General features: G+C 38.8%; 1 protein-coding gene across 14 annotated transcripts in view; it reads left to right on the forward strand.

The window, feature by feature from the left end:
• Positions 1–25,416, forward strand: part of AFF2 (ALF transcription elongation factor 2) — a 366,650-nt gene that overhangs the window by 91,064 nt on the left and 250,170 nt on the right. For all 14 annotated transcript variants that reach the window (XM_080553964.1, XM_080553958.1, XM_080553963.1 and 11 more), the window contains one exon: positions 20,417–20,537. In XM_080553964.1, coding sequence (XP_080410090.1) covers positions 20,417–20,537 — 121 coding nt within the window. The remainder of the gene's footprint in view (positions 1–20,416; positions 20,538–25,416) is intronic.

The following is a 25,416-nucleotide window of genomic DNA, read 5'->3' on the forward strand; positions in this document are numbered from 1 at the left end:
GATATATATTCCACTTGTGAGTAAAGCTCTGAATCCTCTTGGCTTCACTGTTTCTGAATCATCATGTCTTTCCTCAGTGGAGAGATAAATATGGTATTCACTTCAACCCATTTAGCCCATTATTCATTTATATAAAGCAGGACCAATTAAGACATTCTTTTGTGTATTTGCACATTCTACATATGGAGCAAAAGGGAGTTAAAAATATCTGTTGCAGCAAGTGTGACAGGATGCTCTGTGAATACTGAGTACGTTACTCCTGCAACTCCTCTGAGCGGTAAACTGACATTGTGGAATTGCTGAAACACACAACTAGACACGTGTGGGGTTTTTCTGGTGTGCGAGATTCAGAGTTGCCTACACACTTACTCCTTCCATTTTCACAACTGCCTGCTACCGAGTAGACGGCGTACAGGCACAGCTCCTCACACATGTGGAGAGGGAAAAGGGACCAAATAGTTTGAGGCAGTAGTCCTTATTCCAAGGGATATCCGTATTAGGTAGCACTGGTGTATCAGAATGAATTATTTTATTGGAATTCCTTCTTTCTTTTGGAACATGTGTTTTGACTTTTTCTTAGTCTCTGAGAGTTTGAGAAGAGAATGAAGTTAAAATAAATAATAATAATAAAAAAGAAATTCCTGCTGCTATAGCAGACTTAAGGAAAAAAGCCAAAATATACATTTTCAATTCCAACAACATTTCAGAGTGGTATAAGTCTCTGTTGGCTTAAGTGTTTCTTGGCACAAAATGCTGATTATATATGTCTCAAGGAGACAATCAGCATGTTCATACAAAAGTCTCAATCCCTAAAACACAATAACATGTGGTTGCCACTAAAGATTTGCTGTCGAAATAGATAAGGAAAGTTCTTCTGGATTACGATATAGGGCTTTACATTGAAAAGCTTTGTTTTGCATTAAAAGGTAGTTTGTGGCATTGTGAAGTGATGAAATGGTATGCGGCATAATACGGTTTGAATGGAAAAGAAATACAGTAAGACATAAACTGGTTTGATGGTATTTTTCCCAGCAATGCAGTAATATTTAACTCTTGAACTGCTGCCTGAAATAAGTCAGTCAAGCCTTTACTGGGGAAGATTTGGAGGTGTGAAGAGCTTTTGCCCAAGGCCTCACGTGCTGGCCCCATGGCTCAGGTGCAGATGGGCAGCTGCTGCTTCTGCAGAAGGAGCTGTCATGAGGGAGCCAGGGAAATGCCCCAGTGTTTTTCGGTGGCTCAGAACAAACATGAATAACATTTACCATCTACCAGTGATGGTTTCAGGTACATCACTTAATCTTTTGTGTCTGTTAGGCCGTGTTTTGTATTTTCCACCGAAGATCCTTTCCAAACCTCTCTGTATTGTAGCTGCAAACTCTAGCATCTTTCTGTGCACAAGGACATGATTTTCACTGGGATACCTGCTAGAAGCCTCTGGTTGTGCAGCCTGGTGCCATTCATGTGACGTGTGTTTTGGGCCCAGAAGAGGCCATTTTTGAGCAGGTCCGGCTTGCTCAGCAGCGCATCATGCGGGGCTGCGGGGGGGAAAGGCTGGAGGAGGCTTTGCTTTTCATCTCTTTTGGCAGTGTCTGTGGCAAACCTCCTGTCCCACTGCGCTGTAGCATATTGTCAAGAAAGACTTCCCATTTAAAGGCTGCAAATGGCAGTGAATGCACTGGTTTTCTAGTTAAGTTGTTAAAATAGTTATTATTTGGTCATTGAAAACTGATGCTGCATAAACCAGTTTGAATTTGGCGTCAGCTTCCAAGCACTGGATCTTGTTACGCCTTTTTGTGCTAGATTAAATACCCATCTGCTCTCTGAAATCTCTTCCCTGGGTAAGTATTCATAGCCTGTGATCAGGTTGCCTCTTAACCTTCTCCTTTATGAACTAAATAGACTGAGCTGTAGTCTCTCCTTGTAAGGCAAGTTTTTCCAGGCTCTCTAATCGCTCTTGTAGCTCTTTCCTGAATCCCTTCCAAGTGTTAGTGGAGGTAGGGAATAAACCAGCTAAGCAGGAGAGGCCTACTTTTGTTTGGCGGAGCAGTTCAGTATCAGGGATCATTCACTCCCATTGAGAAGGCTGAGAGGTACATCATAGCGAAGGAAAACAAACCAGCCTGTTTCATCTAGCAAGTGTAGGGGAATTCATGCCTTTGTCAAGCACCGCTTCTCTCAGAAGACCTGTCTCTTCAGTCATTAGCAGAAAATCAGATTAAACATATAGTTTTTTCTCCTCCCTGTCCCTCTGTCATATATTTCTGAACACGTCCCAGTGCTGACCTGTTGTGTCAGCTCTCACTACCTCTGGCCATAAACAGCGTCTGGGTAAGGTTTCTCTATGTCCTTTGTTTAATACCAAAATAAACATTACAATGAGCATGAGTGGTTCCCAACAGAAGCACCTTGATGACTGCATGATTTTTATCTATTTTAAGGAAGATTTAAAAATAAAATATGTTAGGGTGTGTTACTTTAAATACATGTAATGGACCCAGTTTTGCTGATCTACTGCTTCTTACCAGCTCTTCATCTCAAAGCATCTATATGCACAGCTGAGCTAACCTATTACTGTGGCTTTTCTGGCCCACTTCAGGGCACAAGGCAGTCATAGTCTATTATTTGATACAACTGTAAAACACTGAGCAAAGAGGGAATGTCTGTCTCCCTATTTGTCTCATTTCCTAAATAACAAAATAACTACCTATATGCAGATGTGACTATGTCCTTAAGCCACACAATTAAATGTCTTATTGTCTTGAGGTTTTGTTTCGTATAAATAACAAACGTGAATAATCAAAGTTCTTAGTAAGGTCTTCATATTGATTGTATTGCAAGTGATTTGTTTGTGCTGAGCATTTGGGGCTTGATAGAAATATCTTGTATATACGTTCTGCTTTAACACTACTCACATTTAGATGCAATGCATTGTCAGGATGAAGCTTGAATTATTGAAGAATCACAACAACTAATCCTTGATAAAATCGGAATGCTTTAAAAACTTTAAGTGAATCCTTTGTCCTTCAGGTTATATGACCTGAAAATAAAAGTATGCAATAGGATTTAATAAAACATAGGCTACCCTTTGTGAGAGCTCTCTCAAGGCGTTTCAAGGAGTAAATGGTTACCATTACCAGAGGTAATGTACTTCATTTGCTTTCCTAAGAAGCTACTTTGATATTAAGGGAAACTCCTGTGCTAGGATTGGGATTTAAACTCCTGTAGGGTGTTTCATCTTGTGCCCTTACAGACCATCAGCTTGTTTGGTTCTGAGGTCAACTGTATTACTGAGCATCAAACTGGCTGTAATAATTTGTGTTATTTTTTTATTTTAGTTTGTGCAGCCCCAGTAACGATTTTGAGATGTGTTGTGACTATAGAGTAAGTGATGATGTGTCTGTTCAGTTTCCCATAAAAAAAAAATCCTACATATATTAATAACTTTTTTCTCTAACCAGTTCTGCATTTTAAGTGCAAATTTTTTTATTACAAATATGAAACCATACACGGTTTCTTTATTGTAGCACAGCTGTAGTTTGCTCCCTAGAGTACTTCTCTGAACAGAGTTTCCCAAGGGAACAGCAGTACATGAGTGCTTTGAGGGTGAAGAGATTTTTTTTCTTAATATGTTTCTTAATAACAGTTTAGTGGAAATATCTATGTAAAGAAGGTGCCATTATTTTTATATATATACACACACATATACATACATGTGTCTGTGTATGTTTAAAAATATTTGTGTGCTGTGTTGCCTATTTGGATGTGATTTTGATAACTATCTGTTTGCAAAGTAAAGCCATTGTTTGTATGCACTGAGGCCACATTTAGTGTTCCCTGAGGTCAGCAGAGAGCTTCCATTTCTTTTTGAAGGGATTTGGTTGTGGTGCATGAAGGGGGAAAGGTGCTTCACAAGACTGTCGAGCTGTGCTTAGGATAGAAGGAATAGAAACTGTGCTGGCTTGAGGTACTTCCCTTTAGGCTCCTGAGAGAGATGATGACCCAGTGGAACTAGAAACAAATATATTCTCGCTGTTTTGCAACTTCAATTTCCATGTTGTATGATAAAATTATAGCCCATTACACTCATTGCTTCATTTGTGAGGTGCTTTTCCTCTCCTTGCTTTAAAATGCTGTGACGGTTTCAAACAAAAGGTACCTATTTGCCTCCTGGGTTTCTCAAGCACTTAGATGTACGATTTTTACATGATATGTTTCTTTTAAATTTCCCCCACTGGTAGCTCAGGTGGTGAAAAGTATAAGCTGGGGGCATTTAAGAAACTGGTGCAGTGCAGACACATCTACACATACATACCTGCTCTGAAATCTTGCTCAGTTTAACAAAAAACCAAAAGAAAACAGCAAAGACGTCCTCTTTGATGTTCGACACGAGAGCCTCATGTTGACTATTGAAGTTATGAGCGCTTAGTGTAAACATCACCCCTTTTCCCCTTGCTTTTGGCACTAAGAAATGCCATCGCTCTCTTAATGTATGGATTTCTTCTCTTTCGAGGCAGGAATATGGCAGCTTTTTGTTAGAGACGTACAGTGATTTCATTTATTTGTAAGTGTAAAACAGACTGGAATTTCAGCAGGTACCATTCCTCCTCAGGTTTGTTTAATTGGACTTGGTGTATGCACAGAACTAGGACGTAAATGTGTTAAGTATTCATGTTGGACACTGGTTTCTGAAGTAAAAACAAAAACAATTCAACAGCAGTCTATCAGGGACAAGAGAGAGAGAAGAAATTTTCCCTCTAGTTGAGGAGTGAGGCATTATATCCTGACCTGCCTATTTCAGGTGCTTATCAGTTACTTAGCTGACGATAGGTATGCTGTAGTATTTCACATTATATGCTACTGCGCCAATAATAATAGTCTTTCTATTTCTCACAAATTATGATTATTACCCAACTTCTGATGACTGTTCTGTTTGCCTGGTCTTTTTCCTGGAAAGCTCTTTTTGCTGTCATAGGTCTCTGCATGCTTCCCCACAATCCTGCTGCTCTCCAATGGGGTTCTGTCAGTGTGCGCTGGATTAGCAGGATAATTTGCTTTCCTGGCATGTTTTGCTCGTCCATAGGGACAGGCTGCTCAAAAGAAAAGAGACCTAACCTGGTGCATCAAGATGCAGAAACTAGTAACTATCATTAGTTCTGAGTTCGAACCTCCAGGCGCTGAACTGCACGGTCTTCAGGAATAGTAAGATTGATGTGTCTGTTGCTAGTTTAACATGCCAGCCTAGCCTGCTTCCAAACTGAGTTGTAGCGTTATTATCCGCCAGTGACAGATATGTGCAGCGATGGTGATCTTTGACCTGCATAAAATAAGTCAAAGGAACAAAGCAAAACTTCAAAGAACTTGAGTGTGCCCAACACTTGCAAGCTTATGAGAACAATATTCTGTTAGCATCAGTACCGCAGAGATTTAATCGTTTCATCTGTACCTTAGCATGTTCTTGTAATTACAAATCAGACCGTCTTTAATTTTAGGGCTAAAATTTTCCTCTCCTCATTATTTCTTAGAAACCAATACTATATTTTGATTTTTTTAGACCGTTTTGCATATCACATACCGGATTTATCACAGAAATATATGTCGTGTATGTAATTAGTAAAGAGTACATACTGTCCTTTTGTTTGTTTGGTTTGGTTTGGAAAGAACAAGTCGTTTGAGCCAGCTGCAGTAAAATTTTCCTGATTCAGACCAATGATCAGGAGAGTGATCGCAAATTCCAGAATTTTCTGATGTAGGGAGCCAGGAAACAGCAATAAAACCCAGAACAAATGCATCCTATAATGTACTTTGTTCATTTATTTCATACCATAAGGATAGTTTTGTTTTAATTATTTATGATAATAAACTTCTGAGTGAAGGCATTCTGCTATATTTTGTAACGATAATGAAACTTGAGTGATGCAGGGCCTCTCCCCAGCATCCTGATATTAAACGTGTCTTGCAAACAAAATAAGGAGTTGGTCATATGTTCTTTTAGTTTTTTGTTTGTTTGTTTGTTTTGTTTTGTTGCTATTTAAGTAGGGGTTGAAAGCTTGTTTTCTGCTTCCCTCCCGTTGCTCCCTTCCCCTCCAGATAAAACAGGGCCCTAATGCTGTTTCATGTATCAGAAATTCACACTGTTAAAAAGAAGCTCTTAATCAAGGCACAGGATCCTGCACTTCTTAATGTATGAGAGCTCACAGAAAGCATCTTGAAGACCTTTCCAAACATCCTCTGTAAGCGTATGTAGGGAGCATCAAAAATTTTGCCCACTGGCTGCCTTTATTGTCGTACCAAGTGGGGAAAAAAAGGAGGAGTCGGAAATACAATTAAAAAGGCCTTTGCAAGTCACCTGTGAAGTCTTTATGTGCAGATTACGGCATATGCAACTCAGCTTCTACAGGAGTTCATTTCTAGTGGCATGATTTTTTTTTTTCCCCTCTCACTAGTGATCTATTTAAGCAAAAGCTATTGAAGCAAAAGGCATTTCCTAGGGAATTAATGATCGGATGGGAGGAGTTGATAACCCATAGTAGAAGTGAGGGCCATTTATCCCAGCCCATCATTAGTCTTCAGAAAATGCCCTGTACAGAGGTCACTGATTTACTGATATATATATATATATATATTTAAGTAAAAAGGATAAAGAACAGTAACATTTGCTGCCTGCATTTTTAGTGGTGCTCAGATACTGTGCTTATATTTAATTTGTTTGAACTTGGTGGATTGATAAGATGACATTCTGGACAATGCTTAACAACTTGATAAATATTAATATATGGAGCATTTATCAAGAATTAAAGCCACTCTACTAGCCAGTTGGAGTACTTTAATATTAGTTAGTATTCATTTGATAATTACTAGCCTCCTGAGTGCTAAAATTGAATTAAAGCTTCTCTGGTGGTGGCTGTAGTGGTAGGTGGTAAGGGGACTAAACAGGGGCAGCGGGAAGTGGCTCCGCTCCCACTGCTGCCACTAATTCATCTCGTGGCCATGAGTAAGTCATTTATCTCCCTGTGCCTCAGTTTCTCAATTTGTAATGCACATTGATAATGGCAATTACCCACTTAACTAGTATTTGCGCATTATTCTGAAATAATTAATAGCTGTCAGGAGATCCTTTGTTCCCTGTCATTGTTATCAAATTTGTAAATATTAGCAATGGGGAAAATGATTTATCCAGTGAACAACAGGTTTTTATTACTCAGTGAGGTGGGCAGTCCCATCCTTTTGCCTTTCCTGAGGATTTCTGTATGTATTATGAGATGTGGTCCCATAAAACAGTAAATCTGCTAGATCCGATCTGGCTACAAAACCTATTTAGACTAATATTCTGATGTAATCGTGCTGCAATACAGTGAATGTTTAAAATCCAGGGAATTTTTAAGAACAAGCAAACTACATTTTATTGAAGAAAATACTCGGGATCTGCGCAGAACCGAGGAATGTAGTTGGTACGGATCCCTCAGGAGGGCTCACCCCTGGCAAGCTGAGCTGGCAGAGGTGCGATAGCTCGGGAAGCACGTGCAGAGGGCAGGTAGCGAAACGCCAGCAGTCAGGAGAGAAGAATCCAAGGAGCCATGTAAGCAGCTGCTTTTATATTTACAGAATATACTCCTCCTGATGTTAATTTGGTACAATACGCGTTAAAAGAACATAAAACTGTAGCTCTGTCTTTTGACTGCTGCTTAATGTGTTTCGTACCTGGCCTGCTGATGTGAGGAGATGCGCATGGCCACGACCAGATGACCTCCTTGGAGATGAAATCACGAATTAAAAGGTTTAAGTATCAAAATCAGTGCAGGTAGACGTGGCTTTACGTGTGGAGTCACGGGCCTCGTTGTGAATGGTGTGTGGACTGCTGATGTGGAGGCCGTTAGCGCGTTGTACTTCGTGTCAGTTTTATTTTGGTTTGCTCCAGCTGTCAGCTCTGGTAGGGCGTGCTGTGAGGGGCACGTCTGGCCTTGGGAGGCCGCAGAAGGCCAGGCCAGGTCTGTCCGGGCCCTTGCTTTTCTCTCTTAGGCTTGTCTGAGCCATAGGTGGGTGTTACGTGGCCATAAAATCAGCTCTGCAGGATTGTTTGCTTGAACAGATGTTACATGGGTTTTAGAGCTGTAATTATTCTTTATTTATGTCTAGTTGCTTGAAACTGACATTTAAAGAATGACAGGTTCTGTGGGTAATACTGAAATGTGGTGGTTTTTCTTTTTTTTTTTTTTTGAATTACATACAGTACGTTAAGTTAATGTGAGGAGAATAGTCCATGTTCTAAAACTCAGAGAATCCTTCCTAGACCGACAGTAATATACACATTTTTTAGGCTTTCAGTGTAGCAATGCAAGACTTTCAAGTGGAAAATTGTTAATTTACTATAATGAATTGAAACGTGAAAAAACAAATATTTAGTTAATTGCCTCATAAATCTGTCTGTTACTATCAGTGGAATTAAATTGATAAACAGTTCTTTAAAATTAATTTCCACATGGCAATGTGCAGATTTTATTTTATTCAAACCCCATTAGGTATTTGTATGAAAGAAAACATGAATTTGTATTTCTGTCACATTAAAGAGCGTGTGTGACAAAACACACATTTCCTACCATGGATACTGAGGCTTTAATACATTTGGCATAACGAGCAGTGCTAGATGCTAGTTATTTTCGATGCAATACCAGCTGAAAAGTGAAAGTGCATCACACTTTTATGATTGTATCGTGTCACTTTACTGTCAATACACCTTAACTCGTCAACCGTTTGCTTTTGGGGTCAGGGGATCATGGATGTGATGCCTGAAAGTCACATAATGTTTGGGGCTGAGAGGCGAGGGGAAGGGGACGCTCTTCCAAGGGCCCTGTTGAGCTTATTTCTGGTGCCTGCTCTGGTGGGGGCTCCCAGTGAGAGGAGGAGAAGGTCCGTGTTTTATGTTACTGGGTCCCAATTGCCTCCGCAGGCCCAGCTTTTCCAGATTCAAGCCTGCTGCAGTAGCACTTGTGGACACTTGGTATAAAAGGAACTGGCAAGATGAGTGTTGTTGTACTTTAATCACCTAATGTCATTATGCCCTGTGCAGTATCAGTTTTTCAAAGTAAGTGGGGCACTACACGAAATTAAATCATTTGATACGCTCCCTCCTTGCAGCAAATGTAATAAGAACATCCTTGCCTACCTCTCCCAGTGACATTCAGCAGGAGAAAACCTGTCTCGCTGTGTATGACCCAATGTTCTGGAAACGCACATAAAGATAATTCCTTCTTGCTGTATGGTGTTGTTAGTTATACTTAAAATTCAACTCGATGGTTGTCATCTTGGAATTTAGTGGTGGATGAATGGTTGCAAGTTACAGCTGGTCTTACGGTGAAGTTTGATGTCTGGGAGTCAGGACGCCTCAGTTTAATTCCCACAGCTGTCTCTTGCTTCTTGAATGACCTTAGTCAACTTATTTGAACTTTCACTCCCTCAGTTGTTTTGCTTGAAATCAGTAGTTACTCCTTCCCACAGGCATAGTCGGGCATGACTTGTACTGATTTGTAAAGAGCTTTGAGATCCCCCAAAGAAGCCAGCTAGAGGGACAAAATATTATGGTAACGATGGCCTTTAAGACTTCAGAGGAAGGCTGCAAACACATTTTCATTTAGCTTTAATAATACTTTGATAATCAAAAGAAGAAATGTAATGTTTAATATTTAAACAAAATCGCATTCACTTTCTTCTCATGTTAAGTGAGTATTAAAGCAGGATGGAAGCTAGTTTACATATTTTTACACTAGACTTTTTTATTATTAAATACTGAAATGTGCTGGAGCTGGCCAGCCTCCAGTGGATATGACTCACTAACATTGCATTTTAATATTTGCAAGTTACACAGTATGTTTCTATTAGACAAATGGTTGATGGTAAGGAATTCAAAGAGGATGCACTTTTATTAAATAACATGTTGTCTTCATGTAATGAAAATAAATAACATTACTTATTTGCTGATTGACAGCAGCAGGGACAAAAGTACTTATAAAGGGTTTGTAGTGTAAATAACTGTTATTCAGGATGCAGTAATCCGTGTGTCTGGTCTTGAAAATGTATGATATAGTTAGTGTCGTGGGATACACGTCTGAGATTCTCTGCAGACTGAAGAGAACCAGAGCTTCCTGTCCACCTGCTTGTAATAAATGCAGATGCCCCAAAATACAAATGTGAATTCCCTTCTCACATATCCGATAAAATGCAAACGTTGTTAAATCAATCAGGTTTTCAGACCTATATGAATGGTGAACTTAGTTTGAGATAAAGTGATAATTTTCGGATGAGCTGTGAAATTCCTTGCAACAGGATATTCTGTTTGAAAGCATTGAGGATGTTAATACAAAGCTATCAGATCCTTTGTACTTAACGTTTAGCTATGGGTGCCAAAAATTTCTCAAGGCAGAGGTGATATTTTAGAGGAATGCTCTGCTCTGTTCCTAGGTGCTTTGCTAGGCGTTGCTGTTGGCCATTGTAGGACGAAGGATGGGTTAGAGCTTTGGTCTTATTTTTCTTCTGGGAATTTGGCCTTAAATGGCCGTGTTTTCTTTGTTGTGGCATTCCTGTCATTCATGAAATCACTTATACATGTGAAATTTCAAGTACGTTCAAAACATAATTGGGGAAACAGTTTCTGTTTGGCTCTGGAAATTACAGTACTTGGATAATCATTTGTATCACACCCACCTTAAAAATTCAAATATCAGACATGAGGTTGTAGTTTTGGTCAGTCTAAATAAGATTGTGTTATGATTTTGCTCTACCTGAAGAGGAGAATTTTTTACATTTTTTAAGTGATCATTTTTAGCTTTCAAATCCAGGAGCAAATTTCAAACTTGTGTTTTTAAGCTTTTGGCAGTGGATAAAGAATTTCTGTTAGCATGTGGAATATAGCTAGTTTGTACCAAAAAGTTGCTCTTGCTTAGAACTGGCAGTGTTAAATGACCTGGCTTCTTTGTCATTATTAAAAGGCTAGGTCCCATCCAGCCGTCATTGAAATCCCTGGGAAAATTGCCAGTAGCATCAGTTGAAGTTGAACTGTGCCCTTAGAGAGGATCTAAACCTCAGCACTGCTGGCGAACTTTGTGCTGCTTTGGTTAAATTATTTTGTCATACTTTATACTTGGTTTATTAATGAGAAATAAACATTGTGTGCTAAGACATGAGTGGTATTTGTTATAGATTATCTTCCTCACTAGAAGCCAAAGATGGTGATAATCCATTGATTTGCTGACTCTGTATCTATTCAGGTAAAAATATCTACAAAATATTACACTTTCTAAAGCTGCGTATAACAGGCATCTTATTGCTGTGGGGCTTTTTAGGGTCTAGTGGAAGAAGGCTGAAAGTTTGGAGTTTGAATGTTCAAGGTTCTTTCCAAGCTCATGACCAGTAAGTCTCGGGAAGCCACAAAATCATTGTGTCTCCAGTGTTTTGCTGCTGCCCGAGATGGGCAATATATTGATGATAGCACTGAAATGCATGTTTACTTGAATTTGAAATGAGAGCACCTTGAATTTATTTGACTGTCTCTTCCTTTCCAGTAGATATTACTACAACAAATGGGGGCAATTATATGGGATTTCAACTGAGAGAAGAATAATTTATTAGAAAATAATTTCTCTAGCCAGAGTCCTAAACAACAATAAATTAAATTATATTAGGCTTACAGCACTACTAGTCTGTGTATTGGGGTCTCTGAATCAGCCTGTATGTATGCACTATAAACAAAGGCCTGTGTGCACTTCTCCTTCAATCTAAAATTGATGAATGAAATAGTCATCCTCCTGAATTTTTAATTTTCCTGTGGTGGTATTCTTCAGCACACGTTAAGTTTTAAGAACATGTGGTTAAAGAACTGCACAGCATGTGAAAATGCTCAAGGGAGCAGAGGTGCCTGTTAGTAAATGAGTGCATTTATTAGAGCTGTAGGAGTAGCACGGAAGCACTTCTGTGATAAAATACTCAAGCATTTGAGTCTGCTGATTCATCTGTCTCCAAAAGGATGTGTTAATCAATGATTGTTTTGTAACATTTTTAAAAGGTTATATTTATTTCTGCTAGCTGTCTACTGCATATCATTGCCAATATTTCAGGAAAATACTTGGAAAATATAAGGACTCAGTTTTTAAGGATACATCCTACAGGTGCCTAGAAAAGTTTTAAGTAGCAATATTAAAGAAAAATTTTAGTTATAAAATGGAGGTAAAGACAAAAGTAGAGTTCCATATGGTTTTCAGTGCAGGTGTAAGGATGCAGTCAGTATACATTAAGTGATAATAAATTATAGACTTTCTGTATATTAAAATGTATTTTACTCTTTGAAAATGGTGCATGTATAACCAGAAGAAACTTAGTAGCACATTTTTAATTAATAATTTGAGGTATCCAACCAAAGGAAAAAAAGACAGTAATAGGCTTTGTTAAAAGGTCTTTAATTGCATCAAATTATTGTTATGCCTTTGGTGTAATACATGTACTCTGTGTAATAGTACCGTGCCACATTTACTGTTGATGTGTATAAAGAATAATGCACAGCATGCAACTAAACAAATCTGTTTTTATCAGTAACAGATTAATATGTAGAACAATGTAGAAGCACGATGGCAGCTAGGAAGCTGTTAGGAGATGTGCTTTGAAATGTTTTTGAATTACAGCATATACTTTGGCAAATGCCTAATAGCTTCATTGCCATCAGTGAATTTTGAAGAAATTTCAAATCCCAGAAGAAATCAAAAGAACCTTTTAAAAAAAAAAAGGGGGGGGGGGGGTAAAAATAACTGCCATATTCTGATAAACTCTTGAATGCAATGAAGTGAAATTCAGAATTCAGGTGGAACCTCCTTCCCTATCCAACCCCCCTACTACAAGCTATCAGAGTCCCGTTACAGTCACAGGACATTACCCATCTAATAGAGCTTCCTGATACAGGTCCAGTGTCCTGAATATAATTCATTTGGTGCCAAAAATACTCATAAATTTTACCTTTATGTGAGTTTGCTATAGTTTATTAGCAGTTTAAAGTAAACCATCACTAACATACTGGATTCAAGGTGTTTTTGCTAAGCTGATATGAATACCTTAGTGTGCATTCATTTATTAAAACAAACAAGAGCTGACAACAGACACAACAATTAACAAAAAAAAAAAGTGTTATCTTAACTAGATACTTACGTATCGGGTGTTTACTCTTAGAAATATAGTATGTTGCAAAGCTATTTTATGTGATTGATGTTCTATAATGACTGTTTGTCTTTTAATGTCCTTTTGGAGTTGTGTTTATATTATAATCATTTTTCTCTTCAGTTTCCTTTTTTCTCTTTTCCTTCAGCTTAGCTTTTGTTTCCCTTAGTACAAATCTGAACTGACAAGAGGACTGTAATAGAACTCCAAAACATACCTTGAACACACATTGTTAACCAAATTACAATCACTGATGTCGTTTACACATGTAGCCTTTCAAAGCATGAACATGTTCATTTAATTTGCTTTTTAAATATCCCTAACAGTGTCCCCGAGCATTTTAATAAAACAGAAACAGTTAATTATTGTCGAATAAGAATATCCAAACACAGTGGTCTGCAGCTTGCATGTAAATGTATCTGACAGTGCTTCTCTCTTGAAGAGAAAATTGTGTAAATTGCCACTTATTATCATTTTTAATAAATAAGTCTTATCTTGATTCTGTTTCTCTTTTTCTTTCCCACCCCTCTGCAATACTGTTCAACAACCATACTTTCAGTGGGACCATTTCTATTACAGAGTGATTGAGCTCTGATTTACACATCAATTACCCAACTTCATGGAGATTTTCATGCTCCCCTAGCTGACATCAATGAAGCATAACTGCGTAAGCGCTTTATTTCATCCCAGTTTTTGATAACTCAGACTGATAACTAATCATATCGAAAGACAATGTGCTATGATACAGGAAACAATAAATGCTCCCCTTTGAAACCTCATCTATTCTTTATACGCTTACTATTCAGGAAGTTATCTCTGCCATCCATTCCCCCAGAATCGTTCCTTCTAAATTCATGTTAAGGAAAGGTTTGGGGATGCATAATGCCAAAAAGAGGAGAAATTGAGTGACAGTAACATTTTCTAGATACTTAGGGGGAAAAATAGCTAAAAAGAATGAAGAATGTGACAAATATAAGCCAAACCCTTAGCCTCCTAGTTTAAATTTCCATAAATTGCCTAAGGGTCTCTTGGGTGTTATTTTGTTCGGAGGCTTTAATCTTCTGTATTCTTTATCTAACGGGCTATGGGAATGGTATTGTTTTTAATGCAAATTGTTAAAATATTTAGCTCATGTAGATAGATAACCAGTGACCATCTCAAGTGTTTCTATACAGAACTGTTGAACATCAAAGACAGAATATTCTATATTTTAAAATAAATCATTTATCTTGAAGTACAGTGATAGATATGTGCAGCATTAGATACTTTCAGTAACTATTCATGCAATGAAGAAGAACACAACATTAAAGCAAATGTTAAATAAGAAAGATTGAGAGAAGTGTAAAGCTATTCTATGGTGGCCTGATTGGTCTCTGTTAAGTAGTAAAATTGCCAGGATAAAGATGCAAGAGCAGTGCCACTAAACAGATGAAGAAGAATTTTGCCATTTTAAGTGCGGGTACTGCTCATGACATTTATCAGTAAGTGAAACAATGCCTTCAGATGGGCAGGGAAGATATGGTAAGTTAACCATATTTTTGCTTAAAGATCAGGTTTTGAAATTCCCCTCGTTTACTAAATATATTTTAAGAATTGTAATAAAATTTAATACCTCAGGCATATTTTTTCATTTGGAATAATGAAATACCACAGAGTACACTGGGAGAATCAGAATACACTGAGAAACCTGTTCTCCTTCCTTCGTATGATATTGTGGTACTCTGGTTTTACATGAAATCAATGGAGTAATGTTGAGATAAATCTGGACTAATGTAGAGGGGAATTGCTACTGTAATGCATTTGCTAGAGGTAGTTTCACCTTGCTGGGCTATCAGGTGAGACTGCCTTTTGCCTTACATTTTTACGCACATTGAAAAAGAATTGCCCTGGTGTGGAAAAGCAGCCAAGCGCATATTTTAAGCATGGGAATATTCTCATTGACCTGAGCTGGATTTCTCACATAAATCAAATATGTTCACTAGTGATTTTTCAGCTGGGATGTTTAATACCTTGCTCAGGCATATGAATATTTGAGGAAGTCCAGTTTCTGGCTTTACCTCACCAACCTCCAGAGCACTTGTGACAGAGAACAATTCTGTCCAAGAGTCACAACTGTGAAGAAATAACCTTGGGAAGGGACTTTCAGTTCTTAAATTTATTCCATTTTATATTCACCATGTCTTAGTTTAGAAGCTTTTGTTTATTTCTTTTTTCCACAAATGACAAACATTTCAGTTTGAGAGCTTCTTTCATCATTTAGGCTAACCTGATATTTTAAGGCAGAGGGGAGAGCACTATTACAGGAGAATATTTGATTTGATCAGTGTGCATTTTTGTGAATTCAGACATTGCTGCTTTCAATATTTAAAGAAACTACTTCCCTAACTTGTGGATAAATGCTGTTTTTCTCTAACGTTATGCATTTATCCTCCAGCATGTAGTCTGTCACTACTATAAAGCCTCTCTGCTCCAGCTTTTTATTGATTCTTTCCCTATTGCACTTTTGTTGTTTTGTCTGAATCAACAGAGCAGTGTTCTGTTCTCATTCATGATTTTTCTGCAACATTAGATATTTGATCATTCTCTTCTGCTTTTTGTTGGTTTTTTTTTCATGTCACAGTGACTATTCCTTCAAACTTGTCTGGCCTGACTTCTTTCTTCTCCTTTCTCCTCTCTGTCAGGCTTGTCTGCCTTTCCTAGTCTTCCACGCTTTGGGAGACTACCTCTGTGGCTTTAGTTACGGCATCTTTGAAGACAAACCCCAAATGCCAGGTCTCAGCCTTTAGCTGTTCATCTTACTTCTTCAGCTTTCCTTTTAACTCTTCCCTCTAACCTCTAGCTCTTTTGCGATGTCCTAAACGTTTTTTTTTTTCCTTTTACCTCCAGATCACTTGCACTGCATCTTCTTACTTTCCCCGCAGATGATTGCACTGTCCTTTCCAGTGCCTAAATTTTTATTCTACGTCTAGATCTCTTTTTTGACCGTGCCTGACTTCCATCTCTTACAATCAGATCCACGTTTTTAGCTTCCAATCCATAACCTACGGCAAAAGACAGCAGGCATGCACTTGCTACGGCCTCCTTCCCCATCAGCCAGCCTCTCCCCCTCTCTGCCTGTCGCCCTCGTCCCTGTCACCGTCGTGGGCCGAAGGGTGCAGCTCCCTGGGCCTTGCCGGCACTGCGGCTTCACCGGGCTGAGCACCTGGCCTGTCACAGCGCATCGGCTCACCGCCCGCTCTCCCCGAGGGTGTCCGTGGCTGAGAAAAATGACAAATGGATGTATGCTGGTCTGATTTTAAAGGATTAAGTACGCCTTTATTTGAAATGCATTTGCAGCTCGTGCTGATGTTAAAGCAGAGCGGTAGTGTTATTGTTCCCATCCTTTCTGCCATACCCAGCACACAGGTAATTTTTAGAGCAGTGGTCTCGTGTACTTTGTAGCATTCTTATTGCTCACCATTCCTGGTCTTCTCAGATTTATGTACAGACTTCCCCATTCTAATTCAATTATTAATCTAATAAGTGGTAACAAAACAATAAAGCTCATGTATTTAAACTGCGTTGTTACCTAATAGCTGTATCTAGGGAACTGGCCTCTCAGATACAATGAGTATCACAGCCTCCAGCTGTTTTCTTCTAAATCTCTTTTTTAAATGTTTACAAAACTGTGTATTTGTGATTTCCTACTCTCCTGGCGTTAGAGGAGTCATGAAGTATTTCTCATACTAATGAGACAGGCTGAACTCTGGTGCTCCTCGTCGTATCTGACTATAGTTTCACTGACACCTTCACCACTAATCACATATCCGTATTTCACAGAACATTAGTTAGGCTTTATATTAAACACAAGTCCCAGAGATTGCCTCGTGGCTGCATTAAGAGTTTCTGGAGAACATTCCACTAGGTTCTCAGTGCTCTGCAACCTTAAGATCTAATCAGCATTTCTCTTCGGATCACAAGGAACCCAAAAAAGTTATCCTAATCTGTATATGATTTTGTCATATTTGACTTTCCACAGCCACAATCAGTGCCATGTCAAGCTTTCGCATAGCAAAAATACATTTGCAGAGAAATACACCAAGCAAATGATCTGACAGGATGAGCAACCACTTGCTTTTGTATAGTCTTTGTACACTTAAGGCTGCGGGGTAACTGTGGGAGTGGAAAGTTTGAAGCAAACCTTTAATTTTTTTTTTTCTCACAAGACAATTTATGAGAAAGATTTGGATTGATGTAGAGGCAGCAATTCACTTAGGGCTTTGCTTGTGTGGTAATATGGATGCTCAGTTTGATAGTCTGCAAAAATCATTGGGATCCAGGGCATGAGATGTCCCTTTGTGCTCCTCTCTTGGGTGCACGGAGCATCTGTCTTTCAGAAAGATGTGCACTGAAAGAGAGATACCTAAGTATGTTGTGTTTAAAAAATACTGTTTCTTTGTGTGTGTGTGTTTTTAGCCTTTCCTGTTAAAATTGTAAATACTGTCTTAGTTTAATATAATGCCTTTTAAAGCAATTGTACCATTTTGAGTTACCACTGTTTTCATCGTTTTTGAATTAGTGGTTTTGTAATGTGTCACAAAACTTGTATGGATAGTCTTAGAGCCTTTGCTGCTTTTTCTCAGTTAAGATGTGGCATAAGGCCTCTACTTGGTTCCCTAAATATTCTGCATGCTTGAGACCAGAGCCAGCTTTTATCTAAAGTGCTGAAGCCTCATATGAAAGATGAGATCTGTTCTGTGCTGAAGTCTGTGATCCGAGATTCTGTGATCTGTGTTCAGTGGCCAGATTCAGTCCGATCTGAGTGGGTGCAGGATTTCACCCTGAAACACTGGGCCAGGGTTGCCATTGTAAGGCTGTAAAATGCAGCTCTAATTTTCATGAATAATTCTTTCTGAAGTGGCAGTGCCTGGGATGCGCCTGGTCGCATAAGAAAAGATTACTCGTGAGGGATATAATATCCTGCTTTCAGTAGGCCCACCAACTTGAGTGACTGCTGCAGGTGAGATTGGGCTCCTAGCTTTGTGATCTGCTCTTGGTGCAAGAATTGCACCATCTATAGGTAAGGCTGTCAGAGAAGTCACTGGGAAGATCTCCCATGAGATTTTTGTTCCCTTACTCCCATACCTGTGGACTTTAGGACTGATATGAAGACATGACAGGAAGAGAGAGTCGTGTCCTCCTCTTTACCTTTTAGTGAGCAGGTAGTGTAGTAAAGTGACCGGTGGTTACAATTTCCCTTCGCTCCCCCTCAGGAAACCAGTAAATTGTGCTATCACCTTCTGCAAAAACACCACGAATGATTATAGGAATGTTCTGGAGCTTGGTGGTGGTGAGCGGATGTGAGGCAGCGATGTCACCACATCAGGGGGGCGTTACGTGGCGTCTTCAAAGACTTCCCACCTGTGGAAGGAAAAGGTGGATGGAAATCATGCAGCTCAGCCTATGGAGGTGCCTTTGCGTTCAGTTTCTGAGTCATACTTGAGCATTATGCAATTCAAACCTGAGTGATCTTGAGTTGCTTATACCGGTTATTAATTCATATTTTTGATTTAAGGATTTCACTGCGGCATTTGTCTGGGCTTTTTTCTTTCCCTCCCTGTACAAAAACAAGCGTGTGAGTGTAACGATACAGGGAGTCATCAGGAAACAGACATATGCTTTCCTGTGCTCTCTGCAGGGCTTGCAGGTTCAAACACAACCTGCCTGAATCATAAGAACTTTAATTGAGTAGATAAAGAGGTCCTCATAATTATAAACTGCAGTAGGTATAACAAGAGGCTAAATACATAGCTGTGGTTTTAATTAGCTGGTGCTTCAAATTAGTAATTGTGGTTTCACTCAGAAATCAGTGACTTTATACACTGTTAAAGCCTCATCACTGTGCAGTTCATTCCTCATTATATCTCTCGGTGTGAAGCTTTCAATACAACATCATGCTGAGCTAAAAAGGCAAAAGTTGTAGAAATTTGGTTATCTTCCAAGTGCAGTGGAGCTCTATAGAGGTTTAATTCATTCTCACCAGAGACAGGAGAATTAAATGTTCTTTGTTACATATGTAATATGTCCATCTGTATGTAAGTGCCTGTACATACCGGGCGGGCATGGGTATGTGCATGTCCTGAGTCTGTCAGGGAAGTATTGCTTACAGCAGATGACATCGGTGCATGTACTAAACCTGCTCTTCAAATTGTCATCTGGAATTTGGTAGCTAATTAACTGACACAAAGTAGAGCCAAAAGCCTCATAACAAATCAAATATGGGTTGAAAGCACAGAAGTGTCCCTTAATGCTCGTCACGTGAGGGGTTGTCAGTGCAAGCTGAAGCATGCATCTCTTCCTTTCCTCTTTCCTTCCTTGTCCCCCCTCCCCTTCAGGGTTTTAATTATATCTTTTCCCTCAGAGGAGCAGGAGGTAGTTTGCGAAGCTGAGAGACCAAAGTACTTCAGTGCTATTCAGGGGAGAAGCGAGTGTGATCTCGCAGCTTGTCAGCTAGGTCTGGCAGGTGCACAGAGTAAGCTGACGTACAGATAAGTGCCACTCACCATTGCTGCGCTGAGGTGATAGATCCTTTCCTGTTTGTTTGTTTGTTTGGGTGTAGGACTATCCGCTGCTAGAATCAACTTCCCTAAAGTCTCTTCTGGGAGACGGCTAGAGAAACCCTTCTTAAAACACCCTTGACACCCACAGTGAAGCCTTACATAAATTTTAACAAGTACACGGGACAAAATTAGGTGGTTTAAATCACACAAGGCTGAACTGGAGTGTTGGGATGGGTATAGACAAGTGTTACACAGTTAGTTGCATTTGAAGACATTGCAGCGCTTCCTTGACTTCACTTTTGCTTTATTTGCACAGAGACGTTCTCTGTAGGTGCGCATGCACGTGTTTGTGTATGTGTATATGTTCATATATTCTGCAGACTGTTCATACAAATGTGTCAAAATTTGTATTATTCTCGTGCATAACGTTCCGTTAATTTGAAAAAAAACGTTGTTTTCATTTTAGAAGTGTTCTGAATAGTTCCTATTACCCAATTTCATATAGTATTATGACTCCAAATTTACATTTAGGAAAATTATGTAGTGGCTTTTGCTTTCTTTCTTTCAGAATTATCCTCAGGAGCTACATAGTTTCTGAGGTTTTGCTGTTCTTACTGGTAGTAATGATCATGTAACTAAATGATGGGGAAAATAATATGCTATCTTTTTGTCTTTCTCTTCCTCAGTCACTATGAGCAAGACAGGAGTGCACTTAAGCGGAAAGAATGGGAGAGAAGAAACCAAGAAGTCCAGCAAGATGAAGATCTCTTTGCTTCAGGTTTTAACCTCTTTGGGGAACCCTACAAGGTAAATTGCATTGTTTTGCTTTACATTTTTAGAATGTCTTTTTACCTGAATGCATTTTGCAAATATAAATGAAACTACTTGTCACCTATGGGAAAAGTCACATCTGCATTGGTACTTCCACCCTTGAATACGCTGATCTTCCAAATCAACATATTGCAGAAAAGCAAACTGAATGCCACACCCAGCATTTCATTGGCAGAATCAGGAATTTTGCTTACAGTCCTGTTAAAGTTTTCTTCCTCTATCCACACAGTAAAGTCCCACAATAGAAGTATGTGCAGCTGATATCTCTACAAGCGGGGTCGTACCTTCAAAAATAACACTTACTCCTTTTATTTTTAAGAAAAAAATATACCTGAGTTGTTAAAACTGAAGTCTTCTCTATAAATAATGAGTCCGTAAGCTTTCTTTTGCAATCATAACTATCCAAAGAAGTCTTCTGGGAGAGTGCCTGAATCCTTGGGGACCATAACAAGAGTGTGAAAGGGACTTATGACAAGTCTTATTCTCTCTAAGGAGCTTCGCTGCCTGAGGTTTTCATCACCGAGGGATGTCCCCCTTTATGATTTCTGCTGCTTTGATTTTCAGTAAGACATTCCCTGAAGAATTCATCAGAATGTAAATTTCCATATCTCTTTCTCCTCCCAATCAGTGACATCCATTGAAAGGCCACCACTTCATCTTTCCATTTCACATTGTTAGCAGCTGTAGGGAGGATGAGGGCTCTTTGAAAATCACCAGAAAAGGAGGAGGAAAGACTGGCATTACTATCAAATGGTGTCTAATAATTATAGGCTGGGAGACTTATTCAGCCAAATAAAGATTGTGCAGTTGGAGAGTTTGTGTTTTGTTGTTGTTGTTTTTATAAAAATCTAATCAATGCACTATTTCTGCACTGGACCACATTTTAGCAACTTTATTTAGAGGAAATATTAACTTACTGTGAAGTGATTTTGTTGAGACTTCCTGCAGTTCATACAAACATATGAGTGGTCATTTGGATTTCAATAGGTAGAGTGATATGCAAATCAGCACTCAGTTGTGAGTAAGGAACTAGAAATGTACCTCCCAACAGGTATCTATTGTACCATAAGAATGGTAATATCTCATTTTACATTTTTTTAGAATGCGTGTATTTGCACCGGGCATATACAAAATATACAACATGTGTGATCAAAAACTCGAAAACCACAAAGCAAAAATTATTCTGGTAAATTTCTGGAGGTAATTTAATTTATAAACAACAAACACAGATACTTTATTGCTTTTCATGTGCTTAGGGAGGAAGTTTGGGGATCTGTGGACTTGAGCAAAGCATAATGTATTACTATGCTAAAAATACATTGTAATGATAAGTTGTGAAATACATAAATTAAGAGGAAATTGCATGCATAAGTAGTTACATGTCTTAAATTTGCAGAACAAAAAGAACCAAGACTGGATATGAAAGCTAGGTCTTGCCTCTGTTTTTTTTACACTGGAAAAGGAACAAAATGATAATACTGGTGTTTTCTTCGTAAGTTCTGCATTGCTAAGAACCTGCCACACTACAGTGTCCTAGATACAAATCAAGAGGTGGATCTGAATCTGAGTGGATAAGTAGTGATTTGTATTCTTAAGCAATTGCAAAACTGAATTCAGGGTTTTATGCATCTGTACTCTAGGATAAAATAAAGAGGTCATGAGATGAGGAGGAATGTACTATATGTTGAGTTTGAAGCCCTGTTCCATTTTGAGATGAATGGATGTTTCTTTGTGGATGAGGCTCAGGGCCTGGTGCACACAACGAACTGCATCCATCTCATTTATTCTCATTGCTCTCAGTGGGAGCAGGACAAAACAAAGCACTGCCCAGCAAGGTCAAGTGGCATGGTCTGTAATGGACACAAGGGGCACATCCACAGCTGGACTACCTCTGCTTCTGAACATCATCTCAAGGGGTGGCTAGTATGTCTCTGAAAGATCCAGGGGTGGGAGGTAAGGTAGAGACTACAGTGGCAAAGGGAAGGTTGGGAATAACAGGTCTCAGGAAATAGAAAGTGTCTCTTTTATTTTATTCCCAGATATAGTGTCCATACTTGCTTATCATTCCTTCCCCATTTGCTTCAACAGTAACCCAGGGAAGGGATTGTCAAGGCAGGGAATACCACCACTGCTGTTTAGATGATTTAACGACTCAATGACTGGCAACTATTTTAAGACTTCTCTAAAGTTAGGGATATTAAAACCTGGCCAAAGAAAGCTGACCAGTCAGAGGAGGAGGACCAAAAGAAAAAAAAAAAAAGGGGGGGTCTCTTCTGTTTTTCTCATGGATCTTACTACCACTCGTGTATCACAAGTTACGTGATCTGAACATTTGTCCTTCCAGCATATCTGCCTCTGTCTACCACTTCTTTACCCTAGCTATTAGCGTATCTGTCTTTTTATCCCTCCTATCGGTCAGCTAAAACATGGGTGATCATTAAAGTTTTGAACAAGTCCATGTTTTTGCGTTGATTCTGTGTATTGTCATGTGTAAACATACATCAAAAGGGGTGTATTTATCCATGTGTATAAAATAGATTGGTACATGTTTATTAGAAGATGGAAGACTTCTTTTGAAGCTCCACTGTCTCATGTGGGGAAACACCACCTCCAACAATGGGATGACATCCAGCGTTATTTTGGTAAGGTTGGGCAGTGAGGGCTGTGTGCCTCCTAATACAAGTTACAGAGCATGCTGGTTGCAGGTCTTGCATTCAAATGCCGGTCCAACCCGCTAATGCTTAATTTGGCAGAGATGATCAGAGAAGAGCCTGCAGTGTTATGGCAACAGACATTTGAAAGAGCAGTGTGAGAGTTTTAGTGAGAGGAGCTGCAATTTTACTCGTGAGTTGCTGACATTTTTTAGCGTTTTGAATTAGAAAAGAGTTTCAGAGACAAGGAGTATTTTAGGGAAAACAGTAGGAGGTGGGATTTGTTTTGTTCAAGACTGTAACTTGAGAGACAGAACCCAATGGGCAGCATTTCCATTGGGTATTCTTTGGCGAATGTTAAATCATTTATTATCTCTTTTTAGGTAAAGCCCCTCCTATTCAAGCTTCAGATAAAAAAAAAAAATAGCTTCTGATGCAGGGAGGTTAGTTTAACTGAGGCATGAGAAAGTGAAAGAATTACGAAACCTCAAGTTTCATACAAATTTTCACAAAACCCTAGTAAATTGGGCCTATAAGTTTGAGTGCATTAGTTCTTTTCTTTGTAAAGCTATAATGCAATAGCTAGCTAGCAAATTAGTCTTCCAATAGGATTCTATTACAGATCTTTTTTGAAAGCAATAGAAGCAAATGTAGGAGGGTGTACATTTCCTAAATTAACAAGAGCCTAGAATGAGGGGGAAGGCTGCTAGCCACGAGTCACAAACCAGACATATAATTTATGCCTTGGAATAGTCAGAAAATGCATTTCCTTGATAGCGGCAAAATTGTGATTCAACATGCTGTTCAGAAAATAAGCTGTACAGAGGTCTCCTTTGAGAAATCAGCCAATTATCCAGAACATGAAGGTAGAAATTGTCCCCAATCTGGAAGTAACAAAGAACAACCAGAAATTATGACCAGATTTTGTGTTTATCTTGCTGGTATCTGAGCTTGTCAAGAATACTCTACTTCTTGTGAAAGCCCTGAATTTGCTGATGGGGAAAAAAACAACAACAACAAAAAACATACTAATGTTATGCTTTATTCCTTAAATGCAGGTAGTAAACTGAATTATGCAACGGTGAGCTTAGTCAGGTTATGTGATGCACAAGTCTGGTCTTAGTTGTGTGCTCTAGTTTTATTTCACTGTAAGCTAATTTGCTGCACATATTCACTATGTGTTTTTACTTTTCAGTCTGGCTTAAAAAACATTGAAGAAAATAATAATCTTTCCATTGACTTCAACAACTATTGGATAGAGCTTTAGCGTACTTAAAATATGCTAATGATATTTAAATTAACTACCTCCATATTTTTCAATAAATATATATTTTTATTAATGCTCCCAGAAAATGAGTACAAATAATAATACTTTTACATGGTCTTTTATCCCCAGAATGTGAATAGCTTGCATAAAACAGAGTTAATATTAACAAAAATTATTTTTATAATCATGACATGTAAAAAACCAAATATTTGAAAAGCTCTACATTCAAATTAAAATATTGATTCCCTCTGTAAGGACCTAGACAAGAGCCATTTAATGTGCCATGACGTTGAAGTGTTACAGTGATAATGTGGTTTTTAGTATTCTTTTTTATCCCCCCTTTTACTTTCTGGACAGTAAGCTAAACACACCCTGGAAGTGCAGCTGAACCAGAGGTAAAGGTTAGTGGTCAGGCTTTTCTCGATACTTGATTGTTTCCTATGTGCCATCCCATAAGGAGTTAAAGTGTTTGGTGGGGAAGGAGGAAACAGAACAAGTATGTAAGTGTTTAGACTTCGCATCATAATTCCTGCTGGGCCCTTAAGCACAATGGAATCTCCTTGTTTTAAATTTGGGGGCTGAACAGAGAGAGCCTGGTTTTGGCTGCTGCCCAAATGGCTCATTGTGCAACTCAGTTGAAGGAGACTGCTCATATACAAAGAGCTTATTCTTAGCGCAGATAGAATATAATTTTGCCACTAAAATGACCAACCTAGGGATTTAGTTAGTGAATAAAAGTGATTCGTGGTTCTCCACAACTGGGATTATTAACTGTGTCATTGAGGAGCGCTGGCAAAATGTATATAGATGAGAACAACACTGAACAGTTAATTTTTAAATCACTGCCTCAGTGCAGTGGTAATATATGTTACAATCCCTGAGAATGAGCAAAAGAAAATTTGCATTTATTATCTTTTTTCAACATTTTTTATGGCAT

The sequence above is a fragment of the Anser brachyrhynchus genome (assembly GCF_964034855.1).
Source record: "Anser brachyrhynchus genome assembly, chromosome: 13".
NCBI classification, from domain to species: Eukaryota; Metazoa; Chordata; class Aves; order Anseriformes; family Anatidae; genus Anser; species Anser brachyrhynchus.